This window comes from Carcharodon carcharias, chromosome 20, assembly GCF_017639515.1.
Source record: "Carcharodon carcharias isolate sCarCar2 chromosome 20, sCarCar2.pri, whole genome shotgun sequence".
Classification (NCBI taxonomy): Eukaryota; Metazoa; Chordata; class Chondrichthyes; order Lamniformes; family Lamnidae; genus Carcharodon; species Carcharodon carcharias.
Genome location: NC_054486.1, coordinates 86,833,326 through 86,853,145, shown reverse-complemented (window position 1 = coordinate 86,853,145; position 19,820 = coordinate 86,833,326). Strand labels below are relative to the sequence as shown.

Sequence of the window (19,820 nt, the reverse complement as noted above, 5' to 3'; positions counted from 1 at the left end):
TAAGGAGGAAGTCAGCCAACTTTTGCTTCCTTAAACAAAATGCACAAACCATGACTCTACTGATGATTTTGTAAAAATTAGCATGTTTCAACAAATAATAGCTTGCTTTACATGAGGTATATTCATAGAGCTCTTGTTGAAAAACGTTGTGTGGATCCACAACTTTGCTGAAACAAGGGTATTTAGGACAGCTGAGAGTGCTGAAGGGATTTCAAGCTGTGTGCATTTGCTACACTGTCGATTTGCTGTTGCTGAGTGCAAGTAAAAAAGCTAAAATTTTGCAACATAAAGCTGAATTTTTTGAATATATTTAGTGCTAAGAGTTTAATTCCGCTTCTTAAAAGTTTTCATCTGTAAATGGACACCTTTCAAGAAAAGCTTAATAGCACATATCATCAGTAATATTATGAGGGGGAGCAAGAAACAATTGTAGCTATAATTCCTAATTCTTTGGATGACTGATAACTGAGGAAGACAAGTATAACACACTGGCCAAACATTAATAGGACATGATTAGTAATTTGTTATAGACAGCAATGGTGAAATGATCTTTAGGCATCTAACATAAAAATATCACCACGTCCCAGCATAAATGATCTCTCCACAAAGAACTTACAGATCACGTACATTGTACATAAAGTGATGCTAGGGCAACAATTATACACAAGGTATCTCACATCACTTGAACATTCATGATAAGGCCTTATTTTTTGTAAGTTTTCTTTGAAACAAAGCAGCTAATCCATGATTCGCGTGGTTGAAACTGTCCTTATTCATAAAACCTAGTGATTTATCACATTCATGTGTTGTTGCTAGTGCATTAGTCCAGGAAACCATTAGTCAAGCCAGGTTTACTTGACAGGGGCATCTGTCATCCAAGACACACAACATGAGATGGATGAATTGACGATGCCAACTAAACTCCCAATTCATGCCCAGAATTAAAAGAAAGCAAAGCAAGTTAATACGGTTGTGGCATTTACATAGATTTCTGGCAACGCTGCACTGAAAATTTGCCCTAAAGATCATGGGGTCCAGCACTGTATGCTTCTCAGCGTCATGGTTGTGAGTAACCTGGAAACAAAAGTTTTTCCAGAAAGTCATAGTGTAAGAGGCTAAACAATGGAAGGTGGTATTACTATTACTATTTAAATTTCCACAAAGTAAATATTTGAGATCAGCACATTTAGGAATCAACAACAGGAATATATATAGGTCCAGGTTCATCTCAATTTAAATGCTTAATTTTAATCATCATTAAAATTTTAGCAGTTGGATACTGCTTCCATAAATTCTGTAGTTCAGGAATAATCTGCACTCTCAGAACTCCACAAATAGCATATTTTCATAAACATTCTTTAAGTACTAAATTTCTGAATGCAGTGCTATATTGTAAAACAAACTGGGATATAGTGCCATCATGTGGTTAAGAATGACAAAATGTTGCATAGCACTAAAACCAGACATTGCAAGGGAATACTGCAGGCAAAGTAAAGCAGCAAAAAGTTTGCAGTGAAAGTATTACTTTTTTTGCTGTAAGCACTGCGACTATGCAGTAGATGCCAGAATCTTTTCCACAGCAATTTCATCATCTAAAAGTCATTGTTTCCATGTAAAAATCCTGAAAACAGTAGAAGATGATATCACAGGAAGAAGCCATTCAATCCATCTTGTTTGTGAGTTTTTTTTGCTGCAGCATCTAAAGTTAATCTCACTGACCTACTCTCTCCACATGAATTTTCATCTGATTCAAATATCTATCCAATTTTCTCCAAAAGATGCAACATCTTCCTCTGCTCAATGAACTGTTTCCTCCAGAAACAAGTTATATTGTTACAAGTTATATTCCTGTTATACTCCAAAAAGCCAGGCAGTGAAGGATAAAACTAGAGTCAATTATTCAGATACACACATTACAAACATGTATCTCCTCACCCAACAACCGGTTTCAATCTGTTCCTTTCTACAGGAGCACATTTTCAGTTAATGCCCTACACCTGGCACACAATTAATATACAATTAACAGTGTTCCCAAATAATATCACTTCACTTGCATATATTGTCACTTGTCTCAAGTATTGTTTCCTCTTGCACCTCAAGTCCATGGTAGCGATTTTGAGTCAATTAGCCCTGAACTCCAGAACTGCCTCCTTTACATTCTCCTTCCTCTGCTCGAACATAGGTAATAGCTGTTAGCCATGTCAGTCTTATACTATAGAAATTCCTATGTAAACTCTATCACCTTTCTCATAGAGTGTTACAGCGAAGACAGCAGCCATTTGGCTCATTGTGCCTTTGCCTGCTCTTTCAAAGAGCCATTCGAATAGTCCTATTCCCCTACCATTTCCCCATTGGCTTGCAACTTGTTCCCTTTTAATTATTGGCCCAATTCCTTTTTGAAAATTACTACTGAATTTGTTTCCACCACCATTTCGGGCAATACATTTCAGATCATGAAAATTCGTTCCCTTCCGTTAAAAGTCTTCAAAACCCATCTCTCCTACTAAATTTTTAATAATCTCTCCTAATTCTCCCATTAAAGTTGCACATGCATGCAGCCATCATTCCTTTTTCCCACCATGAAAGTAGTGCAGGTAGGGTGGTGTTGTGGTTATTGGATTAGTAATCCAGGGAACATGATTTCAAGTACCATCATAGCAATTTGAGAATTTGAATTGAATTAAAAAGTTCTGAAATAAAAAGCTGGTATTGGTAAAAGTGACCCGGAAGCTGTTGAATTGTCGTAAAAACCTGATTGGCTCACTGATGCCCTTGAGAGAAGGAAACATTCTATTTGCATCTAGGGAATGAAAAAAGTACCGCAGGTTAATAGAAATAGAAAATGTAGGAAATACTGAGCAAGTCAGGCAGCATCTCTGAAGAGAAACTGAGATAATGTTTCACTTCAAAAAACTTCCATCAGAATGTTTGAATGAAACATTTTTGACCTGAAACATTAACCTTTTTTCTTCACAGTTACTGCCTGGCCTGCTGAGTATTTCCAGTATATTCTGTTTTTACTTTAGATTTCTAGCATCCGCAGTAAATTTTTGTAAACATACCTCAGGAAATTCTTTACATAAAAAGATAATATATACAAGTTTTTTTTAAAACTTAAGAAATTCATAGCACCTCGACTTATTTGCAGATACTGTACATTAAAAGTTTTTGAATTATGAACAAAAGTTTGATAAAAGCTTTTTATGAAAAAAGTGACCCTTTTAGAGTTAGGTCTGTTTGATATACCTTATTATTTCTCCATATTCATCCCACTTCACTCTCTCTTCTGTAGCCGGGAACATGGGGTATGATTTTTTAGCCTGTTTGAAAAAGCTTCCCTTGCGACTGCTCTCACTTTTCATCATGAGATCATGTTTGGTTTTTCCAGTCAGTGGTTGGTCCATGTCTTCTTCAACATCACTCTCATCACTGGAGTCAACATCTCGCCTGCAAGGAAAACACAATCAAGTACACTATTAATTTACTCTGCAGGTCAGGCAACTTCAATGGCGAGAAAACAGAGTTAACTTTTCAGGTCCATTGAGTATTTCCAGCATTTTCTGTTTTCATTTCAGATTTCCAGCACCTGCAGTATTTTACTTCTGTACATTATTTAGTTCCCAACAAAGAAATGTATTGTCATGAATACAACTTAAACTAACAATAGACTGACACATGGTATTTTGTTCAAAGAGTGTAAGTTAAAGAATTCAACCAAGACTTTAAAAGTGGTGGTCATATTTTGTTATGTAGTTAACCGGTGAAAGAACTGCAAAGAACCAGTTTGAAAATATTTCTTACTTTAGGTTATACAAAAAGTAATAACATTAGGCAGCATGTCATTGTGTTCAAATGATTACACAATGTGACCTTAAAGTGACAGCATCACCTACAATTCCATTACCTTAGAAATTGAGACCACTCGCAGGGTGGAATTTTACCCCAGCGAGATTTTACAGTCCCGCTGAAGTCGATGGAGTTTAGAATGGCTCGCCGCATTTTACAGCCCCATCCCTGATGCGAAAGGGGCGTAAAATTCCAGCCATAATTTTTTAATATATAACAGATTGTTTCTGTATTTTAAGAATCATGCAAAGATTACGAACGTTTTAACAGTTGACTTTAACAGTAACTTTGTCTTACTGTGGAACTAATCTTTTTTTCAAAATATTCTTTATAGGATTTCATAGAGTAAAGAAATCTGAAGAGGATTTTTTTTTCTCTTACAATGCATTTCGTCACAGAATTGAAATCTTATAAATTCTGCAACATTTATTTTGTTTATGGCAGAACAGACCATGGAAGGCAGTACTGCGATCTTGGATGAGCAATAAGAGCCACAAAAACAGACTTAAATCTTCCTCAATATACTTGGAGCCTCGCAATAAGGTGCAAAATGCTTAACTCCCAAGGGATGCACTGGAGCAGTGACAGAGTATTAGTATTTTGTGCTGGAATTTTACATTTGTTTATTTTTTGGGTTAACAAAAAGCTGAAGATTTATGCAATTATGTAACTGTTCACTGACTACTGAAAGATCACCAACATACCAGCTACAAAATGAGTCCATGTTAAATCTTCAGAGAGCAATAAAAATAAAAAATAATCCAAACCAGCTTGTCAGTTTGTATGTCACTTTTACTTACTCCTTCTCTTGTTCCTGCTTTTTAGCTGCCTCCTTCTTGAGCTTCTCCTTCTCTAGGTACTCATCCAATTCTTTCCCTTCCAATTTTACACGACGTCTAATCTATTGGTGAAAAATTATGAAAGTCACAGAGCAGGATGACACAGAAATTGTCACAATATACAAAAATCCTGAGGTTCAATTATGTAGCCAGTCAAGACACAATGGGGTCTCAATGAAAATAAGTTAATTCTTCAAAAACATGTATGCTTGATAGTATATTGCTCCAAACTCCCTTATTATAGTATCAAATACCAACTTTAAAGCTTCTTGCTCAAATAGTTAAGATGTTACAAAAAATATTAGCTACGCCTAAACATGTAAAAACATAAAATGGATAAAGGTACAGCTAATACAGAATGACTTCCGATGGCTGTGGAAAACTCTACCACTGGACAGCACAAAGTACTGATGCTCCAGGATGTTGGCTGACTGAGCAGTGGGATGTAGATTGTGAATTCCCACCATCAGGCAGACTATTAAAAGGTAACACAGAGCACAGGAAATTATTTTTCCATGGAGGAAGAAAAAGCAGAATGCCTATCACCCCACTTGTTGCTGTGTAACTATTCAGGACCATCTTCAAAATATCATTGGTGGAAGCCTGGGAGCTGATTGCTTTCTTGTTTCTTCAGGCATAGAATGGTGCATGCCCCGGGAGACCCAGAGAGACATTCATTCTTGTCCATTTGTCATTTTTTGAAGCTAACTTTATCAGCTGCAAATGCCTTCACTCATTTACATCCTGGTTCTAATACGTTGAAGAATTTTCATCAATATGTCTAGAACAACGTGTCCACATTTTAAGCTATTGCCTTTTTCAGTTGCATACTTACCTCAATATCCATTTTTTTGGTGCTAGGATTGTCTATCAAATATCTTGCCAGTGTTCCAGGTGTCGTCCTATAAGTGAGGATCACAGAATTTTTGGGGTCCTGACACCACTGTATGAAAAGATCTCGTGAAAACCCACATTCCATGTCAGATTGACTGGCTAGTACAACCTTTGGACTGGGTACTCGAGCCAGGTCTGAAAGGCTGTGGCACAAAGAAAGGTGACGAAACTGAAAGGGATTATTTCGTTTGTCTTCAAAGCATCTCATTAGCTTGTCACTCATCCATTCTACCTAAAATTAAAGGAAGAACAGACAATTTTTAACTGCATTGTCCTAATTCTAGATCAACAAACTTCATAAGAGGTGAGGGTTGCTAACAGCTTAAATTAAGCAAAAAGATTGGCTATTGCGGGGAAGTGACATTAACATTTTGACAATAGAATGATTGTAGACCATTGCAGACAAGAATGCTCCCAAAATACTTCGTTAAAAGATGAAGCAAAAATGCTGGCTAATGGCAGTCACATCGTGTTTGTAAAAAAACAACTTCCAAAATAAGGTTTCCAATTAGAATTTAGATTTTTATAACTAAAGCAAACTGGTCACTGCATGCAAGTATTACAAAGAAACAAAATACTTAAGGCAAAGCCTAGTTATTGTGGGAAAATTTAAGAAGTGGGAGTCAAATCGGTTTATAAGCAAATGCTCAGTTGCTGGTGCAAAACATTTATATATCCAAATGCAATTCTAATTAAAGGATGAAGGCAAGAAATTATTTGATTTTGCAAAATATTTATCTTCTGTCATGGACACAAACTGAATATTGATAGCAATTTGTTTTTCACATTCCACACTAATCAAGTCGTGTCATGTACTCAGAAGCACTGACTTTCAAAATTCTCCAATTGATAGTTGGAGCTAGAAAATACTAAGTATTGCTTACTCTGTTGGATACACTCACTGACAAGACCTGCTGCTGAAGTCAGTTGAACTGCTCATTCCTCAATTTCCAAGCCTAAATTTGGGGTTTTTATGAAGTTGGTGGTAGATAGACTTTATTTTACATTAAAAATTTTCAATGGTTTATATACTTGCCTTTCTAAAAATGTGACAACTTTTATATTTAATTGCGATAATTTTTTTTAATAATGTGAAGAGGGACAAAAACTAAACTTTGAACTAATAAGACTTTTAACCAATGAAACTTTGATTCATTAGTGTATAAAATCATCAATGGTTAGCGAGAAATAGAAAAGAAATAAAAACTTCTAGACAAACCTGAGATTTAGAAAACTCCACCACATTATAGCTAACGTTATTGAGTAAAGCAAGAGAATAAACGCTTAGCCCAGCATCCTTGGTCCTCCAGATCTGGTCCAGAAGTTGAGCTAGCTCCAGCACTCTGCCAGCAGTGTCCAGCGCAATTAGCACATTGCCATCACCACGCAAAGTCTCCAGGACATTGGCTGCAAGGGCAAAACAAACGGAGAAAAATAAACATTGATAACATTCATATTGGCACAAAACAACAATAAATCTTATAATTTGCAGAAATAAAACATAAATAGGTCACATCTGTGCTAAATACGTAATCCAATTATGGAGTCCAAGGGGCTCCCAATTATGTTCAGATGTGGTTCATGTGCTCATTACTCAACTTGCCTAAGGGTCAAAGTAACTGCTTCCATACTGGTTTTCACAGGACCAGTTGATGCTTTTCCCTATTGCTTGTTACTCTCTCTTTTATGCTCTATTCCTTAGTTCCGCCGATGTCAGACCTGAGCCAGGAGTGTCATTGGGGGATTGAGCAGAGATGGCAGGGGGACTGGAGGCGGGTGTGCTGGGAGGGTGGGGGGATGAGCAGCTATAGGAGTGTGGAGGGTGAGCGACCCAGGCCTGTGGTGCGGGGGTGATAGCAAGAATGAAAATTTGATTATATATTAGACCTAAAGCACTTGGAAACATTGAACTGAAGGCAGGCCTCAAAGGTGTGCCATCAGCTCATGACGACAAAGGGAACATATTTTTCCTTCAACTATGCCTCATATTTCCCTCCGGCAATTGGTCCATGCTGCAGTCGAGAGAGGGATTCCCGCTGCAGCTGATGAGAAAGGTAACAATGCAATTGAAAATGCAGTCAGCAGCATAAACCACAGCTTCATCACTGACAGGAAAATCTGAGTCACTAAGTTTCCTCGGAGAGGGAAAGGGAGAGAACTAGATTTCCCACCATACATTGTATTTTTTAAAATCCTCAAATTTACAGTTTAAAAAAAAGCAAAATAACACATGTTGATTTCATGATGACGTGAATGCTCACGTATTGAATGATTCAGAAATGTACCAGAACAAGTAGAAAACATACATCTTGAAAATGATCCCTTATATCCCTTCCAGCTATGTTTGAAAGCACAGGAAGATTTAAACTGTGCTACAGCTATTACTTGAATGTGACAATGGTATTGGTCTGTGTTTGATGTAAGCCTGCCAAATCTATACCATCAATTGTTGAAGTACATACTGAGCAATTGTTCATCTCGTTGCTTTCTTCGGGGCTGAACATAGGTGGCATTGAAAGAATCTGTGATGAGTAATGAGGGTCGGCTAATCATTTCCAGTGAACATCCATTCAGATGGCTAAGAAATAAAACAGACAATTAGCTTTAAGTAGCGCCCTTAGCAATTACTTTTCAAACCAGCTTCACCAAGGGTCCACGCACATATTTTCCCGTGAAATTATTAGCAATATACCTGCAAAGTTCAAATATTTCAGACTTTGTGTTGGAGACCTGTAGACGATCCATGCATATTAAAACAGTACAGCACATAAACATTATTATTTTTGCACAGCACAGACTTTGTGGAGTAAAAGGTCAGATTAAAAAAGTAAACAATGAAATAATTATAGTGCTTATGATTTTTGACAAATATAAGTTAAGGTTTAATATAATTTCTTAAACTGCAGATCACTTAATATTGCATCTTCCTTCTGGGCAAATTATTTTTTTTCTCCTATACTCTCAGTTTGCTTCCAATATGTAAACTTTCAAAGGAATCAAAACATAAATGGTATATATGACAAGAATGGAGGGGTCTGGAGAAATGGTGAAGTGATCTGACCTGTACCACATAGGTATGTACTTTTATCACTGTTTATTATTGAAAGCATACTCTTCCATGTGCAGCTGTGTCAGTGTTTCTTCAGATGATGATCTTACTCCCTGGTGCTGTACATGGGTTTTTACAATAATTAAATGCTGAATACCACTGCTGAGCCAAAACTAGCAATGTTACTCACATTTCTCTCTTATGGTTAAAGTCAACTGCATACACAATTTCTTCTTCTCCATCTTTCACAATCTTCCAAATTGTTCCTCCAATCATATGGCCTGCAGGCAAAGGAGTTATGGAGAGGCCATGTCCTTTACCTAGACACAGGACAGAAAGAAGAAAAAAAATCAGCATACAAGTGTGAAAGATACCAGCTCACATATTATATTTTAAAATATTCATTGCAACAGAATTTTATTACAGTCCTTGCGGGTACATAACTAAAGATGTGCCTCCAGCGTACGTACAAAACATAAGACCCAAGGCTGGACAGAGATTAAGCTTCATTGTAACAATAGTTGTGAGCTGCCAACTCCTGTCACACTTCCAGAGACAGCTCGCCCATTTACCAGGATCCAAGTAAGGCCAACTGCCTCAGTGAAGGGAATTTCCATAACTCCTGTGTTAGTTCTGGGGGAAAATGGGAGGCGAATGCAGAAAGGACTGGTAGCATTCCAAGTATGGTAGAACCAATATTCTTGCTCCTCCTGGCTCCAGGTCAAAGTAAGAATATTAAAAACTTAAATTTTTAATACCATCTTCAGTCATCTTCTGAAGGACTACTGGATATTCCACTTATACTCAGTGCTATCGAATTTGCTGGTGGACTCCTGAATCTCATTTAGAAATGCACGGAGCCTAATGCCCATTTCAGGTGGGCACTTCAGATGTCTGGAAAGCCTTCTCCACCAGTATGTCTGTACCCATGTCCCAGGCACAAATCAGGTGGGGAACACTACCCTGAAATCGGTCTGCATTGTCCCATTTTGTGCCTAAGTGGAACAAGGACAATTTTATGAACCAATTCAAAAACACATTTAGATTATTTTTTTCAATTATATTCTACCTTTTTGGGGATGGAGGGAGAGCAAGAGAAGGAGTCTTTTGTGTTCTGCATAATTCCCCAGCCAAGAAGTAATAAAGTCTCAGATCTATGATAATACTCCACTGTAACTCAACAACAGATGTTGTGCTAAAGTAGACTGAGTTGACTCGAACCAATTTTACGTCCCACCCTCAGGTGTCAGCTATAGCTGTTGTAGTATTCTTGCATCTGCGTCAGAGATTGTGGGTTCAAGCCCCACTCCAGAAACTGGAGCACAAAATCTAGGCTGTCATTTCATGCAGTATTAGTGTTGCAAAAATTGAGATGCTATCTTTCACATGCTACTTTAAAACTTGGCATGGTCTGTCCTCTCAGATGGATGCAAAAGATCCCCTGGCACTATTCGAAGAAGAGTTTTCCCTGTGGAGTCCTGGTCAATATCTCTCAAAAAAATAATTATCTGGTCATTATCTCATTGCTGTTTACGGGACCTTGTGTACAATTTGGCTAACACTTATCCTACATTACAACAGTGACGATGTTTCAAAAGTACTTAATAGGATGTAAAGTGTTTTGGGGCATCTTGAAGTCATGAAAAACACTATATAAATTTTCTATCTTTCTCAGGTGAAGCAGGTATATGACATACCTTCAGACAATCCAGCTGAAATTGAAAATTCATGTAGGCACAGGACATGGATGCATGAATTCTTAAGTTATCCACCTACTGCAGCACACTGGCATCAACCCACATCACCAATGTAAATTTCCCACTGTTTCATGGATCTATGTTAATAAATACAACATCTGGATCCCTATCTATGTTCTGTTTCGGGTCATACCTTTTAAATTGACAATCTGGGAATATTTCAGTTGCTGAATCTTGTCAAATGCTGCATCCACATCATCCAAAGTAAACAGAGAAAACTCTTCTGTGTTGTGCCGAGACTTGTAAGAAGAAATTAAATCAACTTAGAATTTTCCAGTATCAAATTAAATTATGTGCTTAATATCATAATTATGAAAATGAACTAGAATAAACATACATTCTCAGGGTTTTAATTGCTTTTAAAAATTGTTCAAGCGAAAAACAATCATACATAAGGCTGACTAATAGAGACTTGCTGCAGCTGGCAGCTCCTACGATCACAACAGGAATGCTGTTACTACCAATATTAAGAGCTCCAGACATTGGCGAACATCAGCAATATTCTTGAAGAAATGGATAAGAACACAGGTTTCTTCCAGTTAACTCACCTGATAGAGATCATACATAAACATCTGCCCCATCTTGTAAACAGGAATTGTGGCATAAATTGCACAGTTTAAACCCAGCCTCCCAACAGCATAAGGGAGAGCTCCCAGGTGTAAAGGATCCGGATGAGAAAGTAGGATTGCATCAACCAAATGAACATATCTGCAACAAAAATTGCAATTAATTTTAAGATGGCCACAAGTAATTGTCTTCATATCTAATTGATCAATTTACTCAAATAAGTAAAGACAATAAGTAATTATGAACAACGTACTTTTTAAAATTTTAATCAATAAAATGGCTGCAGGAAATTTAGCAACTGCAGATTTGAAGTTTGGGTTTGATATGAAACAAATCTACAAAAATAGTGAAATGAGAAACCTGAAACCTGAAATAATTGAACGATTTTTGAACCAAGGTTTCTCTAAATTCCTGATAAATGTAAAGGATTAAGTTTTACATGACACAATGTACCATGTGATATATTGAACAAAACAGGCCACTGGAAATTCTGGTTAAGCCCTGGGGATGGGTTAAGGATTTTGGAGAAATTTAAGATTTGAGTCCACAGAGGCACCAGGGCCTCACTGAAATATTAAATGATATGTATAAAGTATACCCAGATTCTGATGTCAAGTTAAAACAAGAAAATAGAACCCAAGAACGTAAATTAGAATCAATGAAAAGCAACTTCCATGTGGGCGTAAGGATTTTTTTAAACTTGAAAGTCATAGTTATACTCTAATGAGCAAGGCCATAGATTTTTAAAAATTTGGTTTTATTGAAAGTGTAATTAGATAGAGATTTTAATAAACAAAGGGGGTGAATTTAAATAAAGTGAATAGTCTTTTTGTATCTCTAACTTTTCTTATGTTCAACGATCTATGAAAGAAGCTATGCCTGGAAAATAGACAAAAACTTGTATCAGTCTTGACTGTGATGCCCCCCCTAATGATGAATAGACTATAAATAGTTACTGCCTCAGCTGGAATGTGAAGAATGGTCATTTGGATCAGGTACCAAATGAGTTCTAATATCCTCATACTCACAAAGTTACCAGCCAGAGGTGATGGGGACCTGAGTAGGGAATTCAGGCCCTTGATCCTCTTCCATCAGTCAATTTGATTATGGCTGATCTGCACTTCAACTTCATTTACCCACCTTTTCTCTGTATCCCCATATAAATTTACCTAATAAAAACCGTGCGATCTCAGATTCCACCAATAAACCATTGGCACGACCAAAGCCGTCGCTTTTGGCCCCTACCACGAACACTGTTCCTAGCCACCAACTCTATTCCCCTCCATGGACACTGTCTCAGATTGATCCAGATCATTCGCTAAAAAAGCATCCTATTCAATCTTGGGCTGAGCTTCCAACCCTATATCCTCTCTGGCACTCAAACCATCAACCACCACCTCCATTACATCACCCGTCTCCACGCCCACCACAGTCTAACTGCTGCTGAAACCCTCATCCATGCTTTTGTTACAGATCGAACTATTACAATGCTTTCCTGACCAGCCTCCCATCTTCCAATCTCTAAACTTGAGTTTGTCCAAAGCTCTGCTGCCTGTTTTAACACACGAGGTTATGCTCTCCCATCACCACTGTGTTCACCAACCTACAACAGCACCTGGCCCAGCTACACCTCAATTTAAAATTCTCATCCTTATGTCCAAACCTCCCTAGGGCCTAACTCATTCCTACCTCTGTAACCTCCTCCAGCTCTACAATCCTCCCAGAATTTTGCATTCTTCCAACAATGGTTTTTATGCATTCCCGATTTCTTTCACACTGCCATTGCAGGCCATGTTTTCAGCTATCTAGCTATAAATTAAATCATAACAATAATATTTTGCTTACTTTTTTAGTGCATCAATTATATCCATGGAGAAGCTTTCGTCCCAGCCACAATCAAGCAGAAAGCGGAATTCATCCACCTGCAGCATATAGCAAAGGGCAGATTCCTCCTGGACTCCAGAAATAGTGGTCAGTTTGATGATGGACGTCATTGTTGGTTTTCAAATAAACAATCAGCACTGGCAAAGTTGAAAAAGATGTCAGCACACATAAATAGAATTTATACAGAATTTAAATAGAAACAAAATAATATCACTGACAAAGTGACATCACCTTTGGAGATCAATGCAAAAAAAATTACATAGGAATATATCGAATATACGGCACAGAATCAGACTATTCGGCCCAACTAGTCCATGCAGTATTAATGCTCCGTTTGAACCACCTCCCTTATCTAAATCTATCACTGTAACCCTCTATGCCCTTCTACCTCACATGCTTGTCTAGCTTCCCCTTAAATGCATCCAAGGCCTGTGCAACCACGAGGAAACTAGGCAGTTGTCTAGAGCGGCAAAATTTAGGGGTGTACAAAAAAACTCAATGAACTACTCATGAAACCAAATAAGTAAGACTTCAGGAGTGGCAATGAACTATTCACCCATAGCACCTAATAATCTTGCGCCAGCCCTGAATGCATCTACACTATTCACTTCAACCACTATTATCTATTTCTTGAATTCAGCAGATAATTTTTAAAGTAATTTATTCTTAATTAAGTTATCTTAACCAAGATATCTTTCAGGCTCAGTTTAATGGTTGATGTGGTGCCACACAGGCTTGCACTTCTTACAGATTATTGAACATGTGAAGCTGCTAAATTTCATTTGCTGTTACTTCTTCCATCTTCCTAAAAGATTCAAATTTTCTTTCTGGGTGAGCTCTGTCACGCAGGAAGGAGGCTGGTGAAATTAGGCCCTAACAGGCATATTGGGTACAAAAGCTGGTTAAAGAGATGGTGAACTGTGCTTGCTGCCCATAAGGTAACTTGTCAAGTCTCTATAGCATAACTTTCCATTTACTTGGCACTTTTTCCATTTGCTTATATCATTCCTACAATGGGCTACCCACCCTGCATACCAGACCTTGTCAAGAATCAACATTATCTCCTGCTTTTGTCTTCTGTACCTCTAGGTGTAAAGGATTTTTTTTAAACCAGGGCCAGGATTTTATGGCCCTTTCACTTGCGTGTCTCCCCCTGGCAGATGCGGTGAGCCATTTCAATCTCCATTCAGTTCGGTGGGACCATAATATCCCGCCAGGCAAGCGAGGCTGTAAATACCAGCCCATACCTCCTTGTGCTGTAACCTTTAGTCACCCAAGTGAGTCCACCACAAATTCCAACATTCCTCTATTCAAATCCTACTATTTGAAGTGTATTTGCATTCCTTTTTCTTACTTCCAAAATTTATTGCTTCACATTTTTCTACATTGCACTGCATCTGCCACCTATCCATCTCGCTAATCTATGACCTTCTGCAGACTTTCACAATCCTCGCCATTATTTGCCGTGTCCTCCATTTTGCAGTTATTGGCATATTTAGATTTTCTTCCCCAATTTCTGTCCAGATCATTTATACATAGAGTAAATTTGAAAAAACCTCAATACAGACCCATGTTTCATGTTTATTAACCATTAGGCTTTATATAAAATAAACAGCTTTATTGTTAGCCATAGCTTCCTCATCCTCATAAAATTCCACATTACCATTGAGTTATAAATATTGTATAGAGAGCGTAACAAAAAAGATCTAAATACCAGATTGCCAACATAATATTAGATTTTCTTCGCCCAGTATCTGTTGCCACTGTGCACCCTCAAATTCTTCATGTTCATTATCCAACCTCCCTCCCTACACTCCATCTGCCCCCACACCCCCTCCCCCCCACAACTTCCGCCGGCAGCCTTTTTCTTCGATTGTCACCACTAGTACTTATCTTCCACCAAAGCAGGAATCCTAATCCGGCCTTTTTACCCTATTCCCTTACCTCCCTTTCCTTTAACCACCTTAAATGTTGACGCTGTCACTTCTGCAAACTGCAATTCTGGTAGTATATTTCACAGCCTAACAAACCTCTGTGCAAAAGGTTTCTCCTGTCAGCTCCTCCAAATCTCTTACATTTAATTAATCATTATGATCACAGCAGATGTTAATTGCTGAGCAAACCAAATCCCAGAGGGAAACTTGGCTTACAGGCCATACCCTTTTTCTTTATATTCTTAAAATGAGAAGAGAACATACTGATCTCAGCAGCAAGAAGTCCTGTAACACTTTTGCGATTTTAAAATTTAAAAGTAAAAGCTTTATTAACAAGAAGAAAACTTAAGCACACAAGATTACACTTACATGGTTAAAATTAAGTCTTACAAAACATTCCCTCAAAAGACTCCTTACTTGGTCAGACCCACAAGTAAACACCTTCCAGGCAATACTCCCTCATAGACGTTAATTATAAAATCTTTCAGGTTTTTATTTTGTCTCTGCTTTCAGGTCAATAAAATGTAACATACCCTCTTTTGTTTACCCATGGAATTCCTGTAAGATGCAAAAATATTTTTTGTCACTAGACTTCCTTTTGATATTCAAACAAACACTCAACTTTTCTAAAAATGCAAACACTAAATCCAACCTATTTACTTGTACTTCAAGCCACCATAATATTTCATTACAAATGCACAACCTAATGCCTCTATCCTTTCATGTCTTGAACCTCCCAGACAATCTGTCTCTAGTAGCCTTTCCCCAGCTTAGTTAAATTATTTACAAACACAGAGCCTTCTTCACAGAATAACACCATATCCTCCAAAAAATATTTTAAAAAATAACATCCATTCTCACATAATCTATATCCCCTCCTTATGGATCACCCAATCACTGGAAATAGTCTGTTCCTAATTATTGTGAACTATCCCTTCATTATTTTATACCTTTGTATCAAATTACTCTAATTTCATCTGTTCTAATTAATCAGTCTCAATTATAATGTTTTTCTTTGTATTTCTACTTCTTCATACAGAGCAGCTTTCAAGTGATTCTGCACATACTCTTTCCACACTGAAGCACACAATACTCCAATTTTAACTTTCATAATCTACATCATTTGCCACAAAACCAAGTATTGTTAGATTCTTACAGTCTTATCCATTAGAGATGCTGCTTTTAACCAAAATCCACACAAATCTTTCTAACTTCCACATCTCAGTCTTTACCCAAAGTAAATGTACCACCTGCAACTGCATCAAATTCCATCTGCAATTTTTTTGCAGCTCTGCCATCTTATCAATTTCCCCTTGCAGCTTTCTTTGGTCCTCAGATTTACTATGCCTTCTATTTTTGTAGTTTGCTAACTTGGACTCTATTCCCTTCAAAGTATCCTGTGTGGCCCTTGTCCTTTCACATCACATCCATTGCCTGTCCCCATGCACACTGTCACCTCCTCAAAGGACTGTTTGCCAAGCACAATCTTTCTTTCTGAAATCCATACTGGGTCCTTCTAATTATTTTTTCTCCATATATAATTCAGAAAAATGGCACACTTCTGCTGTTTTTTTGTCTTTTCCCCTGTTGCCTTCACTTTCATATTTGTCACAATCCTTCCAGGCCCTCTTGATCTCAGTCTCATAAACAAGACACCAAGACTCAAAACCCTCATCCCAATCTGACCACTAAATATGTGCATAATGCTCTTTTTCCAGAAAAATAAGTAGGTTTCTTTATACTACATTCTTTTTACAGCAGAGGCTAAGAATGAGATTTCATACTTGACAGAAAATGCAACTTTGGCTTTAAGGGTACAAGTTTTAAATCAGTCTATGTACCAAGTCCCATTGTGTAACATGCATCAATTTGAGGGGGAAATTAGAATTCTATCGTGAACAACTCATGTGTTGTGAGTTGTGAATTCTGTATCATGTGCATAATACTGGTTGTGTTTTCCAAGAATATCATACAAATTTGGTCTGGGTGCTCCTGCATTCTGCTGAAAATGTTCTCATCTTAACCATGGTAAAGGAATAACTAACTATTGTACTTTCATGTTGATGACTCTAATAAACTAGAAGCAAATCACATGTCAAATGTGGACTGGAAGATTTACTGTGTAATACTAAAAGACAACGAGCGGAGTTTTGTTGTCAAAAACAAAAATAGAAATACCTGGAAAAACTCAGCAGGTCTGGCAGCGTCAGCAGAGAAGAGTAAAGTTGACATTTTGAGTCCTCATGACCCTTCAACAGAACTAAGTAAAAATAGGAAAGGGGTGAAATATGAGCTGGTTGGGGACGGGGGGGTTGTTGGGACAACCGAGCAGTGATAGGAGGAGATAACCAAAAGATGTCACAGACAAAAGAACAAAGAGGTGTTGAAGGTGGTGATATTATCTAAAAGAATGTGCTAATTAAGAATGGAGAGCAGGACAAGCAAGGTAGCTCTAGTGGGGGTGGGGTGAAATAAACAATGGGTGGAATACATTTAAAAATAATGGAAATAGGTGGGAAAAGAAAAATCTATATAAATTATTGGAAAAAACAAAAGGGAGGGGGAAGAAACGGAAAGGGGGTGGGGATGGAGGAGGGGGTTCAAGATCTAGAGTTGTTGAACTCAATATCAGTCCGGAAGGCTGTAAAGTGCCTAGTTGGAAGATGAGGTGCTGTTCCTCCAGTTTGCGTTGAGTTTCACTGGAACAATGCAGCAAGCTAAGGACAGACATGTGGGGAACAGAGCAGGGTGAGTGTTAAAATGGCAAGCGACAGGGAGGCCTGGGTAATGCTTGTGGACAGACCGAAGGTGTTCTGCAAAGCAGTCACCCAGTCTGCATTTGGTCTCTCCCATGTAGAGGAAACAGCATTGGGAGCAACGAATGCAGTAGACTAAGTTGGGGGAAATGCAAGTGAAATGCTGCTTCACTTGAAAGGAGTGTTTGGGTCCTTGGACGGTGAGGAGAGAGGAAGTGAAGGGGCAGGTGTTGCATATTTTGCGTTTGCATGGGGAGGTGCTGTAGGTGGGGTGATGGAGGAGTGTACCAGGGTGTCACGGAGGGAACGATCCCTACGGAATGCCGCCAGGGGGGTGAAGGGAAGACGTGTTTGGTGGTGGCATCATGCTGGAGTTGGCGGAAATGGTGGAGGATGATCCTTTGAATGCGGAGGCTGGTTGGGTGATAAGTGAGGACAAGGGGGACCCTATCATGTTTCTGGGAGGGAGGAGAAGGCGTGAGGGCGGATGTGCGGGAGATGGGCCAGACACAGTTGAGGGCCCTGTCAACTACCGTGGGTGGAAAACCTTAGTTAAGGAAGAAGGAGGACATGTCAGAGGAACTGTTTTTGAAGGTAGCATCATCAGAACAGATGCAACGGAGGCGAAGGAACTGAGAGAATGGGATGGAGACCTTACAGGAAGCGAGGTGTGAGGAGCTGTAGTCGAGGTAGCTGTGGGAGTCGGTAGGCTTGTAATGGATATTGGTGGACAGTCTATCACCAGGGATTGAGAGAGAGAGGTCAAGGAAGGGAAGGGAAGTGTCAGAGATGGAACATGTGAAAATGATGGAGGGGTGCAGATTGGAAGCAAAATTAATAAATTTTTCCAGGTCCTGACGAGAGCATGAAGCAGCACCGAAGTAATCATCAATGTACTGGAGAAAGAGTTGTGGGAGGGGGCTGGAGTAGCACTGGAACAAGGAATGTTCCACATAACCTATAAAGAGACAGGCATAGCTGGGGCCCATGAGGGTACCGCGGGTACCCATAGCCATACCTTTTATTTGGAAGAAGTGAGAGGAGTTAAAGGAGAAATTGTTCAGTGTGAGAACAAGTTCAGCCAGACGGAGGAGAGTAGTGGTGGATGGGGATTGTTTGGGCCTCTGTTCGAGGAAGAAGATGAGAGCCCTCAGACCATCCCTGTGGGGGATGGAGGTGTAGAAGGATTGGATATCCATGGTGAAGAGGAGGCGGTTGGGGCCAGGGAACTGGAAATTGCTAACGTGACGTAAGGTGTCAGAGGAATCACGAAGTAGGTGGGAAGGGACTGGACAAGGGGAGAGAGAAGGGAGTCAAGATAGTGATAAATGAATTCTGTGGGGCAGGAACAGGCTGACACGTTCAGTCTGCCGGGACAGTCCTGTTTGTGGACTGTTTGTGTTTGTGGTGCTGCTTCAAGCTCTCATCGGGACCTGGAAAAATTTATTAATTTTGCTTCCAATCTCCACCTCTCCATTATTTTCACATGGTCCATCTCTGACACTTTCTTTCCCTTCCTTGACCTCTCTGTCTCAATTTCTGATGATAGACTTTCTACCAATATCTATTACAAGCCTACCGACTCCCACAGCTACCTCGACTACAGCTCCTCACGCCCCGCTTCCTGTAAGGACTCCATCTCATTCTCTCAGTTCCTTCGCCTCCGTCGCATCTGTTCTGATGATGCTACCTTCAAAAACAGTTCCTCTGACATGTCCTCCTTCTTCCTTAACTGAGGTTTTCAACCCACGGTAGTTGACAGGGCCCTCAACCGTGTCCGGCCCATATCCCATGCATCCGTCCTCACGACTTCTCATCCCTCCCAGAAACATGATAGGGTTCCCCTTGTCCTCACTTATCACCCCACCAGCCTCCGCATTCAAAGGATCATCCTCCACCATTTCCGCCAACTCCAGCATGATGCCACCACCAAACACATCTTCCCTTCACCCCCCTGGCGGCATTCCGTAGGGATCGTTCCCTCCGGGACACCCTGGTCCACTCATCCATCACCCCCTACTCCTCAACGCCCACCTATGGCACCTCTCCATGCAAACGCAAAATATGCAAAACCTGCCCCTTCACTTCCTCTCTCCTCACCGTCCAAGGGCCCAAACACTCCTTTCAAGTGAAGCAGCATTTCACTTGCATTTCCCCCAACTTAGTCTACTGCATTTGTTGCTCCCAATGCGGTTTCCTCTACATTGGAGAGACCAAACGCAGACTGGGTGACCGCTTTGCAGAACACCTTCGGTCTGTCCGCAAGCATTACCCAGACCTCCCTGTCGCTTGCC

General features: G+C 39.3%; 1 protein-coding gene across 2 annotated transcripts in view; it reads right to left on the bottom strand.

Moving 5' to 3' along the window:
- The window catches only part of cpsf2 (cleavage and polyadenylation specific factor 2), a 31,151-nt gene that overhangs the window by 10,193 nt on the left and 1,138 nt on the right, over nt 1-19,820 (bottom strand). For both annotated transcript variants that reach the window (XM_041214456.1, XM_041214457.1), the window contains exons 2-10: nt 12,798-12,973; nt 10,934-11,093; nt 10,519-10,624; nt 8,819-8,948; nt 8,042-8,157; nt 6,799-6,986; nt 5,521-5,811; nt 4,647-4,747; nt 3,247-3,447 (exon numbers count right to left, since the gene is read on the bottom strand). In XM_041214456.1, coding sequence (XP_041070390.1) covers nt 3,247-3,447; nt 4,647-4,747; nt 5,521-5,811; nt 6,799-6,986; nt 8,042-8,157; nt 8,819-8,948; nt 10,519-10,624; nt 10,934-11,093; nt 12,798-12,946 — 1,442 coding nt within the window. In that variant the 5' untranslated portion in view covers nt 12,947-12,973. The remainder of the gene's footprint in view (nt 1-3,246; nt 3,448-4,646; nt 4,748-5,520; nt 5,812-6,798; nt 6,987-8,041; nt 8,158-8,818; nt 8,949-10,518; nt 10,625-10,933; nt 11,094-12,797; nt 12,974-19,820) is intronic.